Source organism: Xenopus tropicalis, chromosome 4 (assembly GCF_000004195.4).
Source record: "Xenopus tropicalis strain Nigerian chromosome 4, UCB_Xtro_10.0, whole genome shotgun sequence".
NCBI lineage: Eukaryota > Metazoa > Chordata > Amphibia > Anura > Pipidae > Xenopus > Xenopus tropicalis.
In genome coordinates this window covers 30443567-30466708 of record NC_030680.2, presented here as the reverse complement: position 1 = coordinate 30466708, position 23142 = coordinate 30443567, and the positions used below count along the sequence as shown (strand labels likewise).

At 42.1% G+C, this 23142-nt stretch overlaps 1 protein-coding gene across 1 annotated transcript in view; it reads right to left on the bottom strand.

The window, feature by feature from the left end:
* Positions 1-367: 367 nt before the first annotated feature.
* Positions 368-23142, bottom strand: part of LOC105947270 (intestinal mucin-like protein) — a 32698-nt gene continuing 9923 nt past the window's right edge. Inside the window, exons 9-25 of the mRNA XM_031901320.1 lie at positions 21618-21724; positions 21131-21162; positions 20029-20203; positions 17567-17671; positions 16961-17001; positions 15763-15937; positions 15336-15440; positions 10002-10042; positions 8731-8905; positions 8351-8455; positions 7115-7155; positions 6217-6318; positions 5874-5969; positions 3946-4059; positions 3225-3264; positions 2765-2879; positions 368-883 (exon numbers count right to left, since the gene is read on the bottom strand). Of these exons, the coding sequence (XP_031757180.1) occupies positions 703-883; positions 2765-2879; positions 3225-3264; positions 3946-4059; positions 5874-5969; positions 6217-6318; positions 7115-7155; positions 8351-8455; positions 8731-8905; positions 10002-10042; positions 15336-15440; positions 15763-15937; positions 16961-17001; positions 17567-17671; positions 20029-20203; positions 21131-21162; positions 21618-21724 (1750 nt within the window). The 3' untranslated portion in view covers positions 368-702. The remainder of the gene's footprint in view (positions 884-2764; positions 2880-3224; positions 3265-3945; positions 4060-5873; positions 5970-6216; positions 6319-7114; positions 7156-8350; positions 8456-8730; positions 8906-10001; positions 10043-15335; positions 15441-15762; positions 15938-16960; positions 17002-17566; positions 17672-20028; positions 20204-21130; positions 21163-21617; positions 21725-23142) is intronic.

Below are 23142 nucleotides of genomic sequence, written 5' to 3'. Positions count from 1 at the left end.
TATGTTGTAGTTCTGCTTCTGTATTTGTGATTAGGTATGGGATCCCTTATCCGGAAACCCATTATCCAGAAAGCTCAGAATTACGCAATCCCCATCTCCCATAGACTCCATTTGAATCAAATAATTCAGAATTTTAAAACCGATTTCCTTTATCTCTGTAGTAAAATATATGTATATATATATATTTTTTTTTACATCCCCATAGCTAGTATAACCCTAAAAGTCAGTAGGGCTGAGGATAAATTGAGTTAACATACTGTGGTAGCCCCTCGTGGCTATGAGTGCTACGCTTGAGAACCACTGACCAACAGGGACTGGGCACCAACTCTGAACACAAATCCCCAAATAAATTTGCTTGGAAACAAAATGTTGCAATACAGGAAAAGAGATTTATTTTAAAGCATACATTTAGAATAAAAACCAAATATTGTACTGGTTTTCATTTAAACAATAAAAGCACATTCAGTTTTTTCTAATCTACTGATCTGAGCAGAACTGCCCCACAGGACCGTGTTTTTCATAAGTTTGTAGAAAAGCTTCATCTAAACGGGGCAAGATGAAAGGATACATTGCAGTGTAAAGCACAGGCCAGGAATTTAATAAATATTTTTAGGCACCAAACATAAAAACACATATCTGTGAGCCAATTAAGTGCCCAGTAATACATTAATCACTCTTCCCAGCGAAAGCGTATCCTAGAGCTCAGGGTTGGCTTTTTGGCAGGCCACACGTGGTGCCCATACATCCACACTGGTCTATGCTGGTGTATGTGTAGCTGATTTGGTTCCCATCCTGACACAGCAGCATTGTACTTTTGCTACTTGTCTCTGTGTCCCGACAGCAGTTGCACGTGTGTGATATTTCATTTGTTGCAGATGAGTACCTGGATGGAAGGGAAAAGAAATGAATGATAGGGGTCTAGAAATAGAATGTTGCATTGAATAAAAAGCTGGGAGCTTTAAGCCCCCTCTCCTAATCTGCCCAAGTTACACCCTCTTATATTTATTCACACCCTGACCTATATTTTCCCTTTACCTTTTGGTAGAATATACAACAATCAGTTCCACCCAAGGCAGTTAATAACTTGACAACAAATATTGTGCATTGTAGTGACTTTAGTGCCGGTGGAAAGGCATTTTGGGAAAATGAGTCGCCCGTGGAAGCAAAGATTTAACCATTGGTGAATAATTTTCCCCCCGTGGGGAGTGCAAGTGCAAAAACATCAAAGAGAACTCGAGATTTCTCAAATTAGAAAACAATGTTTGTCTCAAATTAGACAACAATACCCTTTGTTTTTTCACTTTGCACCTTTCCCTATAAGTAATAAATGAGCCCTTATGTAAAATTGCTCATAAAACCTTGCGCTCTTAGCTATCCATAGAACCACTGGCTGTTGGTTTGCCCTTCTAACCTGGTGGTTTCCAAACTCTTAAGATGGCCAGACACGAGTCGATTGTAGCTGCCAATATCGGTCACTTGATAAGAAAACAAATAATAAAGCCTCTACTCTAAATAGTATTTATAACAAAGTAAATGTAAACGAATGACAAATTGAAGCCCCAAACAAATCAAAACCCGTACCAAATAAATATAAAGGTCTGGGTGTGAACACCCCAGACCTAGCGCAGTTGTGAAAAAACTCTAGGGGGCCCCAATGGAAATTTGTAATTAATGCAGAATCAGAAAAAGCTCACCAGAGTCCACAGTTGGTCCGGGTGCTCAGGGCCCCGAACCCGTAGCTGAAGGGAGAAGTTATATCATATACAGTTGAGCTCCAAACATCTCCGGACACGACATGCTGCTAAAACCAGGTCTTTATTGTTCCATCTAAAAACTAGACGCCTGACATGTTTCGTGCGCGAACGCACTTACTCATAGGCATGCCTATGAGTAAGTGCGTTCGCGCACGAAACATGTCAGGCGTCTAGTTTTTAGATGGAACAATAAAGACCTGGTTTTAGCAGCATGTCGTGTCCGGAGATGTTTGGAGCTCAACTGTATATAATATCGGTCACTTGGACCGGTTCGGCAGCTTATTGGCCCGTGTAGGGGCAGGAACGAGGGGCATGCCCGACCGATATCTGGCCTGAAATTGGGCAGATATCGATCAGGCAGGTTAAAAGATTTAGGCGGATCGTGGACTGCATCGGCTCATTGATGTGGTCCCCGGACCAACTGCGCCCATTGCTCCTGTTATAATTTGATCGTTTGGCCCCAGCCTACATTTTCCCGATATTGCCCACCCGTAGGTGGGGATATCGGGAGAAGATCCGCTTACTTGGCAACCTCGCCAAGAAAGCGGATCTCAACGTGTATGGCCACCTTAAGACTGCCTCCTTCAGGGGGGCCAACAGGAATAGAAGGAGGGATCCAGCATGAAGACCAGCTAGACCAGGAATCCACAATGTAAAGCGTAGGTGAACCATACCAGCATGAAAAAGGTTCTTTGGGGATGCCAAATAAGAGCTGATTGGCTATTTGGTAGTCCCATGTGGACGGCTAGCCTGCAGGAGGCTCTGCTTGGGGATCACTGAGCTAGACTGAAATTTGGGAAATATGCCTGCTCGATACTCCTGAAAGGCTAGATTGGAGGTTGATAAGGGAGGGACTTGAGATAACATTCTCTTGTTGTTCGTAAACACTGAATAGGTTTTAAAAGTAGTTTTTCATATATCTGTACCTTGTTATATACTGGGGGGGGGGGGCACTGGACAGTAAAAGTTAAACAAAAGCATTATATAAACCCACAAATTGGTGCTCTTACATTGAATAGGTTTCACATAATCCTTCACAGCGAGTCATGATGACCTGTGCTTCGCAGCTCTCATAAGTCACATTTTGCAGATAAGTTTTTAACTCACATCCATTCTTTTTATTACCTATAGGGAAAAATGATATACTGTAGGTATAAAGAGCATGAAAAAAAATGCCCCATTCGTCATAGCCCTGCCCCCAAGTGACATCAAAGCCCATCACCAAACCAAAGGCCTGAAAGAAAAAACTATGGGCAGGCCTTGATTTGTGTCTGTGACTGCTGCTGTTTTGTGTTGCTCAGCAGTGGCAGCTGAAACACCCTGTATGCCATAGGCCTAAAAGCAGTTGAAAGCTGAAAGTAATAAAAAAAGATAAAGAGATAAAACAGAGTAGAGGAGGAAATAAAATGTGACCTGGGGAGACAAGTCTAAGCAAAGCGATAATGGAACAGAAAATGAAAGCATTCTTACATGTTTTACAGCAGCCATCTTGTGACAATTGGATATTTTCCTGTGAATTCAAGAGACATGGTTTGTTAATTATGAAACATGGTAGGGTTTGATGGGACTAAACAGCTTAGCTAAACTCATAAGGGTTATTTAAAAAAAAAACACAGGGCAAGGTATAAAGTGCAAAAATTGGGGGAAATCAACAATTTAATGACACTATTGCAGCCTGCCCTGCTACAGATTGGAGTATAAAGACCCCCTTTTCCTCCATGGAGACAACTATGCCTGTGCTTAGCAACACTATATTAATAAGGAGTGAATGGGGGGGACCTTTCCATATGTAATTCACCAGTAAAACTTTCTCTCAGGTTGCTATGTTGTGTTGATTACCAAGACTGCATCTGCCAGTAAGGTGTCCCCCTCACAGCGGCCTTACCCGCTCCATGCTTACCTCTTCCATGTCGGAATGGGTCCTAGGGGGGGGCTCCCCTAGTAACTAGGTGCTCTCTGCTGCCTGAGGCAAGGCCCCCCTCTCTTATTTGCACATCATGATGCAAGTTAGAGAGCAGCAGAGGATGCAGGCTGCAATGGAACCCTATTGCCTGCACCCACTTGATAAAAGAAACTTCCCCTACTGCAAGTAAATAAGCACTAGGGGGCACACTTCTGCAGCCCTCTGAGCTCCTGCTATTGCATCAGCGGCAGTCATAAATGCGACCATTGCGCCTCTGTGGTTACTTACAGGTTTGCATTTGTCTTCATTAAATGGTGGGCACGTTACATCTAGTTCATGGATCTCAAACTCTGCTCCTGAGCAACTGTATGTCCTGCAGTCTCTGGTAATAGCCTCTCCTGGCTACAATACAAGGAATACAACATGTAGTCAGATACACAGGAATGTGAAATGAGCAATCAATCTAGAAATGAGTGTAAATGAAAGCCCCTGTGCTGTTAGCATGCAGCACCACAGAGGTACTACTCGGCACTACTGTTATTGCTATGTATAAGTGCAGGGTCGGACTGGGCCGCCGGAACACCGGGAAATATCCCGGTGGGCCCTGGTGGCCCAGACCCATCCCCCTGCCTGACTGCTCCTGCCCTGACGCCTTAAATTTACACACTTGGGGGAGGACATCGGGTGGGGGGCCCCTCTGGGGGGGGCTAGGGGGCGTGGGCACCTGCGGGGCCCCTGGGGCAGGAGCCCCAGTGGGCCCTTCACCCCCCAGTCCGACCCTATATAAGTACATGCCTTGCCTAGGTCAATCCCTATTGTGCAGAAAGTTGATTGTTGTGTATAAAGGAAAAATAAAAAGATGCCCAATGTGCATTTGCAGAATACAAAGCTAAGCATTAATTACAGTAACACAATAATTACAGTCCAGCACTTAGAATAAGTTTATAATATGCTGAGAAATGCTGTGCTGAAGTCAGAGGCTTTTCTAGCCATAATCTTGCCTGAGGCAGCTTTTACGTTGCTACTTTGTAGTCTAGTATGTTAGTTTAATAAAGGGGGAGGAGTTTGTGGTTGTTGGGAGGGGCCCATCAAAATGATGCTGCCTGTGCCATGAGCTGCCTGTATTCCACCTGTGAGGACTATGGTGAAAACATTCAGGCCAGCAGCTACTCATTTCTCACTGAAAACACTTGTATTTTGGTCCTTGTCGAGATCAGTAGAAGGCTTCCTGGTCTTCGCACAGCAGTTGTCATGGCGATGATGAGTCATACATGTGACACTGTGTAGCACATCGGGGCAGGGTCGGACTGGGGGGTGTCCAGTCCCCCGTAGGGGCCCCTGCCGCGCACCCCTAACCCCCCCACAGGCACCCCATCCGACGTCCTCCCATGAACGCTTGAAATGCGTCAGGGGAGGACATCGGAGGCCAGAGGAAGCAGCAATAGGGTCAGGTCTGGGCCGCTGGGGCCCACCGGGTATTTTCCTGGTATCCCAGCGGCCCAGTCCGAGTCTGCATCAGAAAACTGGAATCCCTGACAACTGGGACTATAGGTGGCCTGGTTTAGCACAGCCCATGGCCCGGTGGTTGGGGACCCCATGACTACATGAGGCTCAGTTTGGCAGTATTTATGTCCCCAAAACTTGCCTTTAAGTCAGAAATTTAAAAATGAGCATCTGCTTTTCGGTGACTTGGGACGTCTAAAGGGTTGTAGAGCCACTGCTCATAAGCCTCTTGTATGGGATCACTGCCTAAACCGTTCCCTTACATCAGGTTGACACCAGAACAAACAGCTGCTTATAATGGTATTGCTACTTAGCAACAGTTACCAAGTCCCAGTTTTTGAACTCTTGTGTTGTGGTTTTATAACTTAAGGCGGGCATACACGGGCCGATTCTAGCTGCCAATATCAGACCCTTAGACCCATTCGGCAGCTTATTGGCCCGTGTATGGGCACTAACAATGGGCCTGCCCGACTGAAATCATCCAGATCTGGTTTGGGCAGGTCTAAAAATTTAATGGGATCGTGGACCGCAAACGACGGAGGCCTATACCTATCATTCTAATTTGATTGTTTGGCCCCAGGGCCAAATGACCGAATTAGCCCAATATCGCCCATCCGTAGGTGGGGATATTGGGAGAAGATCCACTTGCTTGGCGAGGTATGGCCACCTTTACTCACTTTCATTCACTATTATAACCCAAATAGGGAACTTACTTGTATTAACAAGGTAGAACCGCCGACATTCACAACGCACTGTGTCTGAATACACTCTGGGCAGCAGCTGCTTGAATTGTACTGAGGTTCAAATCCCTAAAATAAGCATTAAAAGAAAAACCATCAACATACGAAATGAGGGAATAAGTGCTTTTCAAATAAGTTGAAATTTTTGAGATATCTACAGCAATGCGCCCCAAGGCCGCCCCCTGTCCGCTGCCCAAAAATGGGCAAAAATGGGGTCCCTTAACGGTTAAAATATAGCTTTGGTCTTCCAGATTGGCTGTGCAATGAAGTACAGTTTTATAGCATCAGTTAATGATGGACCAATTAGAATACTTACAGGGTCACACTGAGCCATACACGCCACAGGGTTGCATATCACTTCTAGTGAGGAGGACAGGCACTCACAAACAGTACAGCTTTCATAGAACAGAGCTTCCGGCTGTAGATTTATAAGACAGAATGAAACTGAGTTAACAAGGAATACAAAAACACATACATTATAATATACTGTATATATAGTTGTAGTTCTTATCAGTCCATAGAGCCAAAATAAAATAATGCAGTGCAGTAGAATTAGTGAACCAATCACCATGTGCAAATGTGTGTAGGCACCATCTCAGTGCATTGTGCCTGAGTCTGAGCTTTCAGAAGGAGCCAGCGCTACACATTAGAACTGCTTTCAGCTAATCTATTGTTTCTCCTACTCCCATGTAACTGGAGGAGTCCCAAGCCAGACTTTTTACTAGGTGGGTTATGGGAGCATTTTTAGCTATGCTACCGTCCCATTGTTCTGCTGGTTGGCTGCTGGGGGCAGGGGAAGGAAGGGGGTGATATCACTCAAACTTTCTGCTCAGCAGTAAAGTCACATGACTGAGGGAACCTTGGGAACTAAGAATATGGCTAGCCCCATGTTAGATTTCAAAATTAAATATAGACATCTGTTTGCTCTTTTGAAAACTGATTTCACTACATGATTCTGCTGAAGATGCTTTATTAACTAATGCATTGCCAATTGCCAATCCAGCCCCCGTAAACTAATAGATTAGATAGATAACTGCTCCAAAAATCATCTAGAATTCAAACGGACAGTTTCAAAAATCCCATTAGGCGGGGACTACATACATGGCCATTATGACTGATCACTGACCAATGGGCCAACCGTTAAAATAAGCCCAATTTGGCACAGAATGTTGGTGATTACAATGCCATTTTAGAAGCAGAAGGATAATGCTTACCAAATATTCAGCATTATTATAAATGCAGACATTCTTTGGAACTGCAAGAGATAAAAGAAAGGACCAACGATTAGCAAGGATGAAAGTTCTTTACTGCAATGTAATACAATGTGTCTGGGTCATCAATTAGCTGAGCAATGTGTCTAAGCGAACATGAGCAAACAGATATGTAAAATCTATTCTACTATAGGCACTATCTCGCCCTACTATCTCACAGCCACAGTCTCTTCCTAGAGGCTATTACCCCCCCACTGTTACTATAGGTACCATCTCTCCCTACTATACCTGCTATCCCACAGCCCCAGTCCCTTCCCAGAGGCTATTATCCCCACTGCTACTATAGGCACCATCTCTCCCTACTATACCTGCTATCCCACAGCCACAGTCCCTTCCCAGAGGCTATTATCCCCACTGCTACTATAGGCACCATCTCTCCCTACTATACCTGCTATCCCACAGCCACAGTCCCTTCCCAGAGGCTATTATCCCCACTGCTACTATAGGCACCATCTCTCCCTACTATACCTGCTATCCCACAGCCACAGTCCCTTCCCAGAGGCTATTATCCCACTGCTACTATAGGCACCATCTCTCCCTACTATACCTGCTATCCCACAGCCCCAGTCCCTTCCCAGAGGCTATTATCCCACTGCTACTATAGGCACCATCTCTCCCTACTATACCTGCTATCTCACAGCCACAGTCCCTTCCCAGAGGTTATTATCCCCCCACTGCTACTATAGGCACCATCTCTCCCTACTATACCTGCTATCTCACAGCCACAGTCCCTTCCCAGAGGCTATTATCCCCACTGCTACTATAGGCACCATCTCTCCCTACTATACCTGCTATTCCCACAGCCACAGTCCCTTCCCAGAGGCTATTATCCCCCCACTGCTACTATAGGCACCATCTCTCCCTACTATACCTGCTATCCCACAGTGACAGTCCCTTCCCAGAGGCTATTATCCCCCACTGCTACTATAGGCACCATCTCTCCCTACTATACCTGCTATCCCACAGTCACAGTCCCTTCCCAGAGGCTTTTATCTCTGTTTCTACTATAGCCGTCACCTTACCCTATGATACTTGTTATCCCATTGCCAAAGTTTCACCCTAGATGGGGTGCTATTAAGCCTACAGTAACTATAAATGCTGCTCCGCTTTGTGCACATTAAAGAAGTACGTGTATACACGTGTACGTGTTCTGGTTTATTTGTAAATATTATAACTTACCACAGGAATAATCTGGGCAGCAGTGTCCTTCAGTAAAAGTGGCATTTAGTTGGAAACCTGGGTCACATTGGAGGGAAATGCTAGAACACAGGCTGGGATTACACCCTAGGGACGAAAACAACAATTGTCAAATGCAATGTTATTTGTAAGAATTACTTTGGTCATTAGGAGATGTGGGTCTCACCCATCTATGGGAACCCAGCACAGTTTAGCAGGAGCTATGTTAATATCTTTGCAACTATTACAGTGACTGATATGACCTTGATTTCATATATCTCTATTTTTGTTTTGATGGTGAAGGATAGAGAAATAGAGAAAATAGAAGTATAGGAAAATAAGTAAAGAAATATTTGTTTAATTAGGAGTTTGCCATGACTTACTGCACTCAATCTTATTGCAGCATGTGTCTTCAGAGCTAATGTAAGTCACCGGGTAGAAACCTTCTTCATCGCAGGTAAATTCCTCTTGTGGGCACTCGTGGGGAGAACAGGTGACTTCAAAGTCTCCTTCCCTACACACACAGTCCTGGCAGTCCAACCCAAATATGTCTCCATACTGTAAGGGAACAAATATGGATCTTTAGCCTTGCTAAACTGATTTTATATTGGAGATTCAAGCTGATCTAAAGCCGTAGGAGGAATGTAGGTGAATAGTATGAAGTATATATATATTTATATACATGGTATCTTTAAACTGATGATGTGACTTCTGCACCACCAGGTGCCCTGGCAATACACTATGCTGCCAACAATGGTTGGTTGTATTGGTTGTACCAATTAATATGTTACTGGTACGCTAGCAGAGACTTACTGAGATGTATTTGTATACCTGCTCTTAAGATTCCCCCCAAATCCAATGTTTGGCACTACAAACGGAACAAGTACAGGGAAAATATAAGTACAGAAAAGTACACATGAACCTAATACACCAGGCCCACATGATCAACAGCACTGTACTGTAGATGAGTGCATATTATATTAAACAAAGATCAACACAATAATGAGTAAAATGCACAGAACACACTGGTAGCATTACATAAATGGGAAGGGTTCCCACCTGTCTGGTTTTGACCTGGTTTTCCAATTGAGAAAACTGGGCAGGACTCTTTCAGATGATCACCAAGTCATAGCCCTGCCCCTGCAATGACATAGCCCCACCCACCTCGGATCACTGCCCCGCCCAGTGACGTCATGTCCCAGTGCCCAGGGTTAGCCACGGCAAAAGGTGCCAACCCTAGTAGATGTATTTCTCACACCTTTACACTTTTCTATACAGTATGTGGCCACTTGAAACATTTCTCAAGTGGACTATGTAATTACATGGTTGCTAGGGTCTAATTCACCCTAGCAACCAAGCAATGGTTTGAATAACAGACAGGTGGATACAGAGAAATTAGGGATAAGAGAATGATTAATTTAGAAAAGAGCATAACTGCATTCATTTTTGTTAGAGATGAACGTTTAGCCATTAGTCTTCCATGGAGTTTGAATAATGCAGTGCAACAGATGCAGTAATACAAACATATCACAGATGGCTTTAGTATGGTATGAAATATATTCAGTGTTTCCATCTGTAGGTTTCTTTATCAGAAGTGTATAGTTTTGAAAAAAATGTCTCCATTAAAGTGAAAGGATAATGTAGGCTTGCTTACCTTGTATTCCACATTATTATAAATGCAGACATTCTTTTGAACTGCAAATAAATAAAACACGGTACAGTTAGTTATTAGCCCTAAAATACAATCAGGAAGAGCCCGGCCTGCAACTGCCTGTGACCCAGAGAAAATTGTGTGAGTGTTGGCCTAAATCCACCCAACGGGGTCCTGCAGGTGTCAGCTGGCCCCCATATCACTGTTTTGCAAAATACATCAATTAAAAATATGCAGCCTTTTCATAATTTTTAATGTGATAATATGGGGTTAGACACAGAAGGAAAATGGAACATCTTTAAAACATTGCTTTGCAGGTATACACAACAGTATATTCCCCTTGTAAGCAAGGAGAGGCATCGCAAAGCAAAACCTTTATGGCTGAATAAAAGTGTTATTGTCGAGGTTGGTAAGAAAAAACGTACTTTTAAAGCATTCAAGTTAGCTGGGACAGCAAAAACTTTCATCAGGTACAAGGAAGCAAATAAAGCATGCAAAAAAGCTATCAAGCAAGCTAAAATAGAGATGGAAAGGGATATTGCTGCTAGGAGTAAAAAGAATCCAAAATTATTTTTTAATTATGTGAATAGTAAAAAAATGAAGCAAGAAGGGGTGGGAACTTTATTATCACAGGGGGGTAAGTTGGTTGATGAGAACGGGGAAAAAGCAGAAATTTTAAACTCTTATTTTTCATCTGTCTATACATCTGAGGAGCCAGCTAATGAAGGCTTCCCTTTTAATATACCCAGTTCTAGTAATTTAGCTACTGACGCATGGGTCACTCGGGAGGAAATTCAAAAGATACTTGAACATGTAAAGGTAAACAAAGGTCCAGGACCGGATGGGATTCATCCCAGGGTATTAAATGAGCTGAGCGCTGTGATTGCCAAGCCTCTTCACTTAATTTTTCAGGATTCGTTGAGGTCTGGCATGGTGCCGAGAGACTGGCGGATTGCTAATGTGGTGCCGTTATGTAAAAAGGGATCCCGTTCTCAGCCTGAAAACTATAGGCCTGTTAGTCTGACATCAGTAGTAGGAAAACTTTTGGAAGGGGTAATAAGGGATGGGGTACTTGAATACATTGCAGTTCACAATACTATTAGTTTGTGCCAGCATGGTTTTATGGGTAACAGATCTTGCCAGACTAATTTAGTCGCCTTTTATGAGGAGGTGAGTAGGAACCTCGATGCTGGAATGGCAGTTGATGTCATCTACTTGGACTTTGCTAAAGCGTTGGATACAGTACCTCACAGAAGGTTAATGATCAAATTAAGGAATATTGGCCTAGAACATAATATTTGTAATTGGATAGAGAACTGGCTGAAGGATAGAGTACAAAGAGTGGTGGGAAATGGAACATTTTCTAATTGGACCAGTGTGGTTAGTGGAGTACCGCAGGGGTCAGTCCTTGGGCCTTTGCTTTTTAACTTGTTTATTAATGACCTGGAGGTGGGCATAGAGAGTACTGTTTCTATTTTTGCTGATGACACAAAATTGTGCAAAACTATAAGTTCCATGCAGGATGCTGCCGCTTTGCAGAGCGATTTGACAAAATTAGAAAACTGGGCAGCAAACTGGAAAATGAGGTTCAATGTTGATAAGTGCAAAGTTATGCATTTTGGTAGAAATAATATAAATGCGAACTATCTACTGAATGGTAGTGTGTTGGGGGTTTCCTTAATGGAGAAGGATCTAGGGGTTTTTGTTGATAACAAGTTGTCTAATTCCAGGCAGTGTCATTCTGTGGCTACTAAAGCAAATAAAGTGCTGTCTTGTATAAAAAAGGGCATTGACTCAAGGGATGAGAACATAATTTTGCCCCTTTATAGGTCCCTGGTAAGGCCTCACCTTGAGTATGCAGTGCAGTTTTGGGCTCCAGTCCTTAAGAAGGATATTAATGAGCTGGAGAGAGTGCAGAGACTGCAACTAAACTGGTTAAGGGGATGGAAGATTTAAACTATGAGGTTAGACTGTCGAGGTTGAGGTTGTTTTCTCTGGAAAAGAGGCGCTTGCGAGGGGACATGATTACTCTGTACAAGTACATTAGAGGGGATTATAGGCAGTTGGGGGATGTTCTTTTTTCCCTTAAAAACAATCAACGCACCAGAGGTCACCCCTTTAGATTAGAGGAACAGAGCTTCCATTTGAAGCCGCGTAGGTGGTTTTTCACGGTGAGGGCAGTGAGGTTATGGAATGCCCTTCCTAGTGATGTGGTAATGGCAGATTCTGTTAATGCCTTTAAGAGGGGCCTGGATGAGTTCTTGAACAATCAAAATATCCAAGGCTATTGTGATACTAATATCTACAGTTAGTATTAGTGGTTGTATTTATAGTTTATGTATGTGAGTGTATAGATTGGTAGGTGTGGGTTAGGTGTGCTGGGTTTACTTGGATGGGTTGAACTTGATGGACACTGGTCTTTTTTCAACCCTATGTAACTATGTAACTATGTAATATGGTTTGGAACTGTTCCCTAAGCCCCTCCCCCTGTTGCTCTGCTGATCTGGCTGACTTCTTTGAGACTTAAACAAAATGTGGTCAACTGTCCTCAGCCTGCACCCTCCAAATGCCACAATTCCCTGAACATGTGATGTCAATAGGAAAAGGAACATCAATGGATTGTGGGTTATGTAGTTCCTGCATGCTGTCTGTATGTTGTGGATAAGTTGTTACAATTTGTAACATCAGTGTTTTAGTCCCTCCTCCCCTGCCAACATCAAATGATGCAGAAGGAGAATTTTGCAGATGGATTTCAGTATATACAATGGTATTTATTCATACTTTTTAAAGGAACAGATTACAGTGATAGGTATGTTAGTGGTTTCTCTGTTGTGTGGGCTCTTTAACAAATTTTGATTTGGGGCTGTACTTCAAGAACTGAAAGGAAGCAGGTTTGCCCCACTGCACCTGCTATACCACAGCCATTATTCCTTCCCAGACTGAGTGCTATTAACTCTACAGCTGCTCTAATTGTTGCTGTGCTCTCTGCACATTGAAGACATGCACATTTCTGGCTTATTCCAAAATATACATATATATATATATATATATATATATATATATATATATATATATATATATATATATATATATGTATATCAGCTTACCACAGGTATATTTGGGGCAGCATTGTCCATCAGTATAAGTGGCATTTAGAACCATCTCTCCCTACTATACCTGCTATCCCACAGCCACAGTCCCTTCCCAGAGGCTATTATCCCCCCACTGCTACTATAGGAACCATCTCTCCCTACTATACCTGCTATCCCACAGCCACAGTCCCTTCCCAGAGGCTATTATCCCCCCACTGCTACTAGAGGCTATTATCCCCCCACTGCTCCTATAGGCACCATCTCTCCCTACTATACTTGCTATCCCACAGCCACAGTCCCTTCCCAGAGGCTATTATCCCCCCACTGCTACTATAGGCACCATCTCTCCCTACTATACCTGCTATCCCACAGCCACAGTCCCTTCCCAGAGGCTATTATCCCGCTGCTACTATAGGCACCATCTCTCCCTACTATATCTTCTATCCCACAGCCCCAGTCCCTTCCCAGAGGCTATTATCCCCCCACTGCTACTATAGGCACCATCTCTCCCTACTATATCTGCTATCCAACAGCCCCAGTCCCTTCCCAGAGGCTATTATCCCCCCACTGCTACTATATGCACCATCTCTCCCTACTATACCTGCTATCCCACAGCCACAGTCCCTTCCCAGAGGCTATTATCCCAGTGCTACTATATGCACCATCTCTCCCTACTATACCTGCTATCCCACAGCCACAGTCCCTTCCCAGAGGCTATTATCCCAGTGCTACTATAGGCACCATCTCTCCCTACTATATCTGCTATCCCACAGCCAGAGTCCCTTCCCAGAGGCTATTATCGCAGTGCTACTATAGGCACCATCTCTCCCTACTATACCTGCTATCCCACAGCCAGACTGTACAGCGTTGCGTACCCTTGTGGAGCTTTATAAATAAAGTTATACATACATACATACATACACAGTCCCTTCCCAGAGGCTATTATCCCCCCACTGCTACTATAGGCACCATCTCTCCCTACTATACCTGCTATCCCACAGTCACAGTCCCTTCCCAGAGGCTATTATCCCTCCACTGCTACTATAGGCACCATCTCTCCCTACTATACCTGCTATCCCACAGCCCCAGTCCCTTCCCAGAGGCTATTATCCCCCCACTGCTACTATAGACACCATCTCTCCCTACTATACCTGCTATCCCACAGCCCCAGTCCCTTCCCAGAGGCTATTATCCCCCCACTGCTACTATAGGCACCATCTCTCCCTACTATACCTGCTATCCCACAGTCACAGTCCCTTCCCAGAGGCTATTATCCCCCCACTGCTACTATAGGCACCATCTCTCCCTACTATACCTGCTATCCCACAGCCCCAGTCCCTTCCCAGAGGCTATTATCCCCCCCACTGCTACTATAGGCACCATCTCTCCCTACTATACCTGCTATCTCACAGTCACAGTCCCTTCCCAGAGGCTATTATCCCCCACTGCTACTATAGGCACCATCTCTCCCTACTATACCTGCTATCTCACAGTCACAGTCCCTTCCCAGAGGCTATTATCCCACTGCTACTATAGGCACTATCTCTCCCTACTATACCTGCTATCCCACAGTCACAGTCCCTTCCCAGAGGCTATTATTCCCCCACTGCTACTATAGGCACCATCTCTCCCTACTATACCGGCTATTCCACAGCCACAGTCCCTTCCCAGAGGCTATTATCCCCCCGCTGCTACTATAGGTGCTACTTCTCCCTACTATACCTGCTATTCCATAGTCCAGGGGTCCCCAACCTTTCTTACTTGTGAGCCACAGTCAAATGTAAAAAGACTTGGAGAGCAACACAAGCACCATAAAAGTTCATGGAGGTGCCAAATAAGGGCTAAGATTGGCTATTAGGTAGCCTCTATGCACACTATCAGCTTACAGGAGGCTTTATTTGGTAGTAAATCTTGTTTTTATTCAACCAAAACTTGCCCCCAAGTCAGGAATTCAAAAATAACTACCTTATTTGGGGGCACTGAGAGTAACATCCAAGAGGTTGGTGAGCAACATGTTGCCCCCGAGCCACTAGTTGGGGATCACTGCCATAGTCCTTTCCCAGAAGCTATTATCTCTGTTTCTACTATAGTCATCATCTTACCCTATGATACCTGTTATACTATTTCCAAAGTTTTTCCCTAAATGGGATGCTATTAAGCCCCCAGCAACTATAAATCCTGCTGCACTTTGTGCACATTACAGAAGTATATTTGTTCTGGTTTATTTATAAATATTATAACTTACCACAGGTATAATCAGGGCAGCAGTGTCCTTCAGTAAAAGTGGCATTAACTTGGAAACCTGGGTCACATTGGAGGGAAATGCTAGAACACAGGCTGGGATTACACCCTAGGAAAGAAAACAAATGCAATGTTATTTGTAAGAATTAATTTGGTCATTAGGAGATGTGGGTCTCACCCATCTATGGGGACCCAGCACAGTTTAGCAGGAGCAGCCCAATACAGCAACATTTTAGGGTGCATTGTATTTTACTATGTTAATATCTAGTACAGAGCAACTATTACAGAGTGACTGTTATGACCTTGGTTTCATATATCTCTAATTTTGTTTTGATGGAGAAGGATAGATTTAATTTAGAAGTATAGAAAATAGAAGTATTGGAAAATACGTAAAGAAATAGTTGTTTAATTAGGAGTTTGCCATGACTTACTGCACTCAGTCTTATTGCAGCATGTGTCTTCAGAGCTAATGTAAGTCACCGGGTAGAAACCTTCTTCATCGCAGGTAAATTCCACTAGTGGGCACTCGTGGGGGGAACAGGTGATTTCAAAGTCTCCTTCCCTACACACACAGTCCTGGCAGTCCAACCCAAATATGTCTCCATACTGTAAGGGAACAAATATGGATCTTTAGCCTTGCTAAACTGATTTTATATTGGAGATAAAAGCCGATCTAAAGCCGTAGGAATGGTTTGAAGTATATATATATATATATATATTTATATACACGGTATCTTAAAACTTGTGATGTGACTTCTCCACCACCAGGTGCCCCGGCAATACACTATGCTGCCAACAATGGTTGGTTGTGGCCCCAAGTTTTCTGAGAACCACTGAATAAGATAATTAATATGTTACTGGTACACTAGCAGAGACTGACTGAGATGTATTTGTATATTTAGTTTTGGCATGGGGGGGAATACCTGCTTTTAAGATTCCCCTCAAATCCAATGTTTTGCATTACAAACTGAACTATTTTGTGCTTTCGTGCATCTAAAGAGCTACAAGTACAGGGAAAACATAAGTACAGATAAGTATACATGGACCCAATACATCAGGCCCCCATGATTAACAGCACTGTAGATGTACAGAACACACTGGTTACATAAATTATATATTAAATAAATACAAAAATAAACACAGCATTACATAAAGGGGATGTTTTGATGATCACCAAGTCATAGCCCTGCCCTTGCAATGACATAGCCCCACCCACATTGCATCACTGCCCCGCCCAGTGACGGGCCACTTGAAACATTTCTTAAGTGGACTTTGTTATTACATGGGTGCTAGGGAGGGTCTAATTCACCCTAGCAACCTAGTAATGTTTTGAATGACAGACAGGTGAATACAGAGAAATTAAGGATATGATAATGGATACATTTAGAAGACTATAATTGCGTTCATTTTTGTTAGAGATGAATGTTTAGCCATTAGTCTTCCATGGAGTTTGAATAAAAGGATGCAGTGCAACAGATGCAGTAATACAAACGTATCACAAGGCACAGATGGCTTCAGTATGGTATGAAATATATTCAGTGTTTCCATCTGTAGGTTTCTTTATCAGAAGTGTATAGTTTTGAAAAAAATGTCTCCATTAAAGTGAAAGGATGATGTAGGCTTGCTTACCTTGTATTCCACATTATTATAAATGCAGACATTCTTTCGAACTGCAAAAATATAAAACATGGTACAGTTAGTTACTAGCCCTAAAATACAGTCAGTAAGAGCCTGGCCTGCAACTGCCCGCGACTAGAGAAAATTGTGTGAGTGTTGGCCTAAATCCACCCAACGGGGTCCTGCAGGTATGCTGCATGCTGTCTGTATGTTGTGGATAAGTTGTTACAATTTGTAACATCAATGTTTTAGTCCCTCCTCCCCTGCCAGGATTTCAAATGATGCCGAGTGATAATTTTGCAGCTGGATTTCAGTATAAAATAATGGAATTTATTTAAAGGAACAGATTACAGTGATAGGTATGTTAGGAGTTTCTCTGTTGTGTGGGGCTCTTTAAAAAAAATTGATTTGGAAGCCGGGGGCTGGGGGGGGGGGTTCTTCAAGAACTGAAAGGAAGCAGGTTTGCCCCACTGCACCTGCTATACCACAGCCATTATTCCTTCCCAGACTGAGTGCTATTAACTCTACAGCTGCTCTAATTGTTGCTGTGCTCTCTGCACATTGAAGACATGCACATTTCTGGCTTATTCACAAATATACACATGTATATCAGCTTACCACAGGTATATGTGGGGCAGCATTGTCCATCAGTATAAGTGGCATTTAGCTGGAAACCAGGGTCACAACTGAGGGAACTGACAGGACACAGGCTGGGATCGCACCCTGGGAAGAAAAAAAGTGTCAAGTGGGAGATGTGGCATAATGAATTTAGATGTTTCTCATATTTAAATACAACCACAAACATACAATATCCTTCAGTTTAAACACAGAATGAGTGACTACTTGAAGACACCACAGACTCAGCATAAATGTGATGACTATTTACTAGTGATGAGCGAATCTATCCCATTTCACTTCGCCCCAAAATTTGTGATTCTTTGAAAAGATTCGCGAAACGGCAACGGCAAAAAGCAATGTGCAACAATTTTTTTTTGATGCGTGACAATTTTTTTAAGCGTGCAACAATTTTTTTGACACGGTGAGTAGAGAATTTTACCATTGGGTAGCTGACCTATCATCCCTGGTGTAACTTTCCTAAAGGGCCCTCAGCACAAGGCACTTTTTAAACAAGTTTACAAAAGTCACCACGGCACAGTGTGTCGCACTTTATCATAATGAAGTTAGGGTACTGCACCAGTGTCCAATAGTATCCATGTAGTATCCATGTTGTGCTTCCCTACAAGGGTTTGTAGGGACAAAATGTTCTCCTGAATGGACTGGGAAAGATCAGGATGGATGATGAAACCTCAACAAAGTTGTCAGTCCCCAAGTAATTATTTATTTAAATAATACTCCTAGTGCAAAGATGATTAATGTGTCTACTAAATAAAATGGCAGCTCTACACAAAGGTGAACACTTCATTTCTAGTGTTGGTTTTCCAAAACGGGGGTCTGCCATTCCAATGGGTCCCCAAGGCAGTGAAAACGAGGAGCATCTCATTGTTATCTGCTGTGCTAAATCTTAATGGTGCCTGGCAAAATGCTTGGCAACAAAGGGTGGGCTGAAACCAAAGTATCTAATAACTCAAGGATTGTGCAGCTTAGCACAGTATATTTACAGTAGCCCTACAATTACAGAGTAGGGTGCCAGTCTATTGCAACCTTATTCCAATTGAAACTGATGCTCCACAAGCAATAAGAACAGTGAATTAGTGTGAGTTAATTCTCGAGGCATGAGTTCTTAGTATCTGTCTGCCTTCTGTACACAGAATTAATAGTAGTTTGAGAAGCATTTAGATTTTTTTCCTTAGTAAAACTGACTTTCAATGGGTGGTTCACCTTTAAATTAAATTTTAGTATACAGGTATCCGGAAACCCATTACCCAGAAAGTTCCGAATTATGGAAAGCCATCTCTCATAGACTCCATTTTAATCAAATAATTCAAATTTTTAAAAATGATTCCCTTTTTCTCTCTAATAATAAAACAGTACTTGATCCCAACTCAGATATAATTACCCGTTATTTGGGGCAGAACAGCCCTATTGGGTTTGATTACTGTTTTATTTTCTTAGCAGACTTAAGGCAGGAGATCCGAATTACAGAAAGACCCCTTATCCAGAAAACCCCAGGTCCCGTGCATTCTGGATAACGGGTCCCATATCTGTATTATTAAATGGATAATTCTTAGCAACCTATTAATTGGTCTTCATTTTTTTATTTATTATACTTTTTTAATTATTTGCCTTCCAGCTTTCTAATGAGGGTCATCTAGCACCCCATTAGCCAAAATACTACTGATTTCAGCGCTGCGGAACATTTTGGCGCTTTATAAATAAATGTTAATAATAATAATACAGGTATAGGACCCATTATCCAGAATGCTAGGGACCAAGGGTATTTCGGATAAGGGGTCTTTCCGTAATTTGGATCTCCATACCTTAAGTCTACTAAAATCCAATAAACCATTAATTAAACCCAATAAGGATTATTTTTATCTTAGTTGGGATCAAGTACATGTACTGTTTTATTATTACAGAGAAAATTATTTGATTAATATGGAGTCTATGGGAGACAGGCTTTCCGCAATTCGGAGCTTTCTGGATAATGGATTTCCGGATAAGGGATCCCATACCTGTAATAATAAATCTGTGAGGCCACATCTTTATTTTTATTGTTACCTTTTACTACTTATCTTTCTATTTTAGCCCTCTCCTACTCATATTCCTGTCTCTTTTTCAAACCACTGCCTGGTTGCTAGGTTAAATTGGACCATAGCTACCAGATATCTGCTGAAATTTCATACTAGATACCTGCTACACAAAAAGCGAAATAATTCAAAAACCGCAAATAATAAACAATTGCAAATTAGCCTCAGGATAGAACTCTCTACAACAAACTAAAAGTAAATTTAAAGGTGAATAACCCCTTTGACACAATTTTACAAATTTTTATAGGAATATTAGAAGAATCCCTACTAAAAATCCCTACTGAAAATGACTTGGGTTTATAGGTTATATAGAAAGAAGTACTAATACTGATATAGAAAGACCTTTTCTAATAGGAGAATCACATAACTTACTGCACACGGTCTCATTGCAGCATCTGTCTGTAGCGCTAACTTGAGTCATGGGGTAGAAACCTTTTTCAGTACAATTCGTTTCCACTTCTGGACACTTGTACGGCCCACAAGAGATTCCAGCGCCACCTTCCAAGCAGATGCAGTTCCGGCAGTCGAACACAAATTCTTCCCCAAACTGTACGGAAGGAAATACAGGGCCTGATTAAACTGATTTCATATTGGAGAAGGGGATCATTTCTATATTGGTGCTGAAAGAAGATGTGAGTCTGAGGGAGGCCCCTGGTAAAAGGTAAAGTTGCTAAATATATATTCCCAACTGAATGGATATTTGTCAATAACAGAACATAAGTTTTACAAATTGTTTGCCATTTCCCAAATTTTTCAGCAGTTTCACAAAACGAAATAGGACAGATTCGCTCATTACTATATGTGTGTGAACGTGATTGTAAGTTTCACTAAGTTGGGGACTGATGTAAATGATGTCAATGCTATGTGGTTGCTGGGGGTCACTGACCCTGACAACCAGAAGAAAATAAAATCCTGGGGCCAGATATTTATTAATATTATTTATTATTAATTGAAACTGTAATGCAGTTGAAACCTTTGGGCTGCTGGAATTCCAGGACTTTGACGTCATGGGTGTTGATGTCATAGGGCAGAATGAGTGATGTTGTGCTGTCGGGGACAAGGGTATGAGCTGGACATTAGGGATAGGCTGGTCACTGCATCAGTCAAGGGGAGTTCTGTTTTCCTAATTTGGAAAGCCAGTTAGGCAATTTGGACCCAGAGAGCCCTTCTGAACACAGGGCTATTCAGGTCAAACCTGGACAGGTGGCAAACTTAATGGTTGCTATGGTCCTATATGATATAACAGACTGAAAGATGAGCAGAAGAAGGTCTGAAATTAATGGCATGGTGATTGGGCTTGGGCTGTGACCTCCCAGCCACTGCTCCAGTCTCTTACTACTGGGATCAGATGCCTAGTTCAGGAGCCACTGGCCACTGCATACATGATAAGTGAAGACTAATTTCAAATTGTCTTAGATATCACTGGCTACATATTACTAGTTATATGATATGCCCCATGTGAGCAAGAACATACCGTGCGGGGTATCTTGTCTGGCCCAACACATCCTGAAAGATAAAACACGTGCAATAGAGCATTAATGGATATGTCCTCATCATTATATACCTTTTTATTCTAATGTTATAGAAAAACAATGGGCTAATGTTTCTAAGCTGTCTGAGCCAGTGTTGCACAGATGGACAAAAAGGGTCAATTGAACATGTTTAGTAAATTAGCCTATTATCAAAGAAGGAGATTATTTTATAAGAGTAAGCTCTTGTGACCAGGATATGATCTCAGAATCATTCCTGATGGTAATATTATGCAACATTATTAACTTTTTCATTTATCCCTGTCATTTTCTGGAGAACAGGTCAACTCCAGCTAAAGAGGGACAGTTGGGAAATTCTACTGCTGATGCAAGTAGTAATCATAATTAAAATAATAATAATAAAAACCTATATTCATTTTTTTGAGCTTTAGACCCCCAAAAAGAACATATGTCTAAAAACACAGTTCTCACCGCAATTGGTTACACAGATATCTCGAGCCAAACTGAAGAGCGTGGTACCCTCAGGGCAAAAGCATCCTTCTACCGTCTGAATGGAACTGAGTGGTACATCTACTGTACTGAAAGTCAGAGAAAGAAAAGTTTAGGATACTCAAAGACACTTTCTTTGGTGTGTTTGGACCCTAGCAACCATATACTGCAGCATTTTACAATTCAATTACTTTAATTACTTTTGTCTATAACAGTGGATGTCAAACCTTTTCATTTCAGGCCTCACTTGAAGGCCCAGCCTTTGGCCAGGGCTCCCCTTGGCTCATGGAATGAGTACAAATATATATATATGTATTGCTGGTATATATTGGTGTATCAACCAGCCAGTCATACAGTAGTTTAAAAATGTCTAGAAAACCAAATACAGTACATTTACCATAAACGTCACTGTATATAAGTTGGGCATAAAGGTTTATTTAGGAGAGCAAATGGCCATTCTACTCAAATCTTACCCTAACTGACCATTAGGGCTAAACTCTATGGGGGATTTTTGTGAGTCAGATTTTATTGAATCCTATAAAATCTGATCTCCACAGCTGTAATGTCAAGTTAGATCAGATAAAGCTGGATGGTGGGGTTTATTCCTGCATCTACATCAGTTCACATACATCTAAATCAATTGCTGGGAGTCTATGCTGCATGTGGATTTAACAAGAATCTGGTTTTAAAGGTAAAGATCTGAGAACAGTAACATGTAAATATTTATGCCTGTACGGTGCAGGGGCTTGTTGATCTATTTGCAGCCCAAAATAAGGCAAATTTCATATGGATTTATTATAACCTTATTTATATAACCAATTTTTTTTCTAATACAATTCATTTGAACTGATCCACAGTTTGGAGAATAGGGGAGAGATGAAAGATCTAAAACAAAAGACTTCAAATACATTTTAACACATATCAGCAGGAAACCAGAGACTATTACATCCTAGATAACAAGAATACGTTCTCTATAATTTCCTTTCCCAAAGCATTTACTTCATCTGAAAGTCACCTGCCTGAAACCATGAAGAAAGGAGTTCCCATATTTCCAAATGAAATTAAGACAAAGGAGACGGAAAGGTAAAAACTAAGAAAGCTTTACTAGAAAGGTCTATGTAAATACAGCCATAAGCACTCACAGAAAAGCTGTCCTCTATCAAGAGAAACACTGGATTTCTTGTCTTCCTTTGTGTAAACATGTTCTTAGGTATCGGACTTTCTGTTTCAGAAAAATCCTTCATTCCTGGGGCTAAAGTCTAGGCAGCTCTCCCCTTTTTCCCTTCTCCTGCTCCCCCCTCCTATAAGAATTCTTAAGAATTTGCTCCCCCTCCAATCAGAATGTGTGATCTAAGCTACCAAAGGCTAGAGCTACAGCACAGAAGCTAGAAAGACCAAGCTAAAATTGCAGCTGCTATCTTAAACAAACAGAGGAAGCTTCTAGGGCTGTTTACTCAGGTATGGTAAAGCTTTCTACAAATTAAATATAGCGTCTAGCTTGCACTAA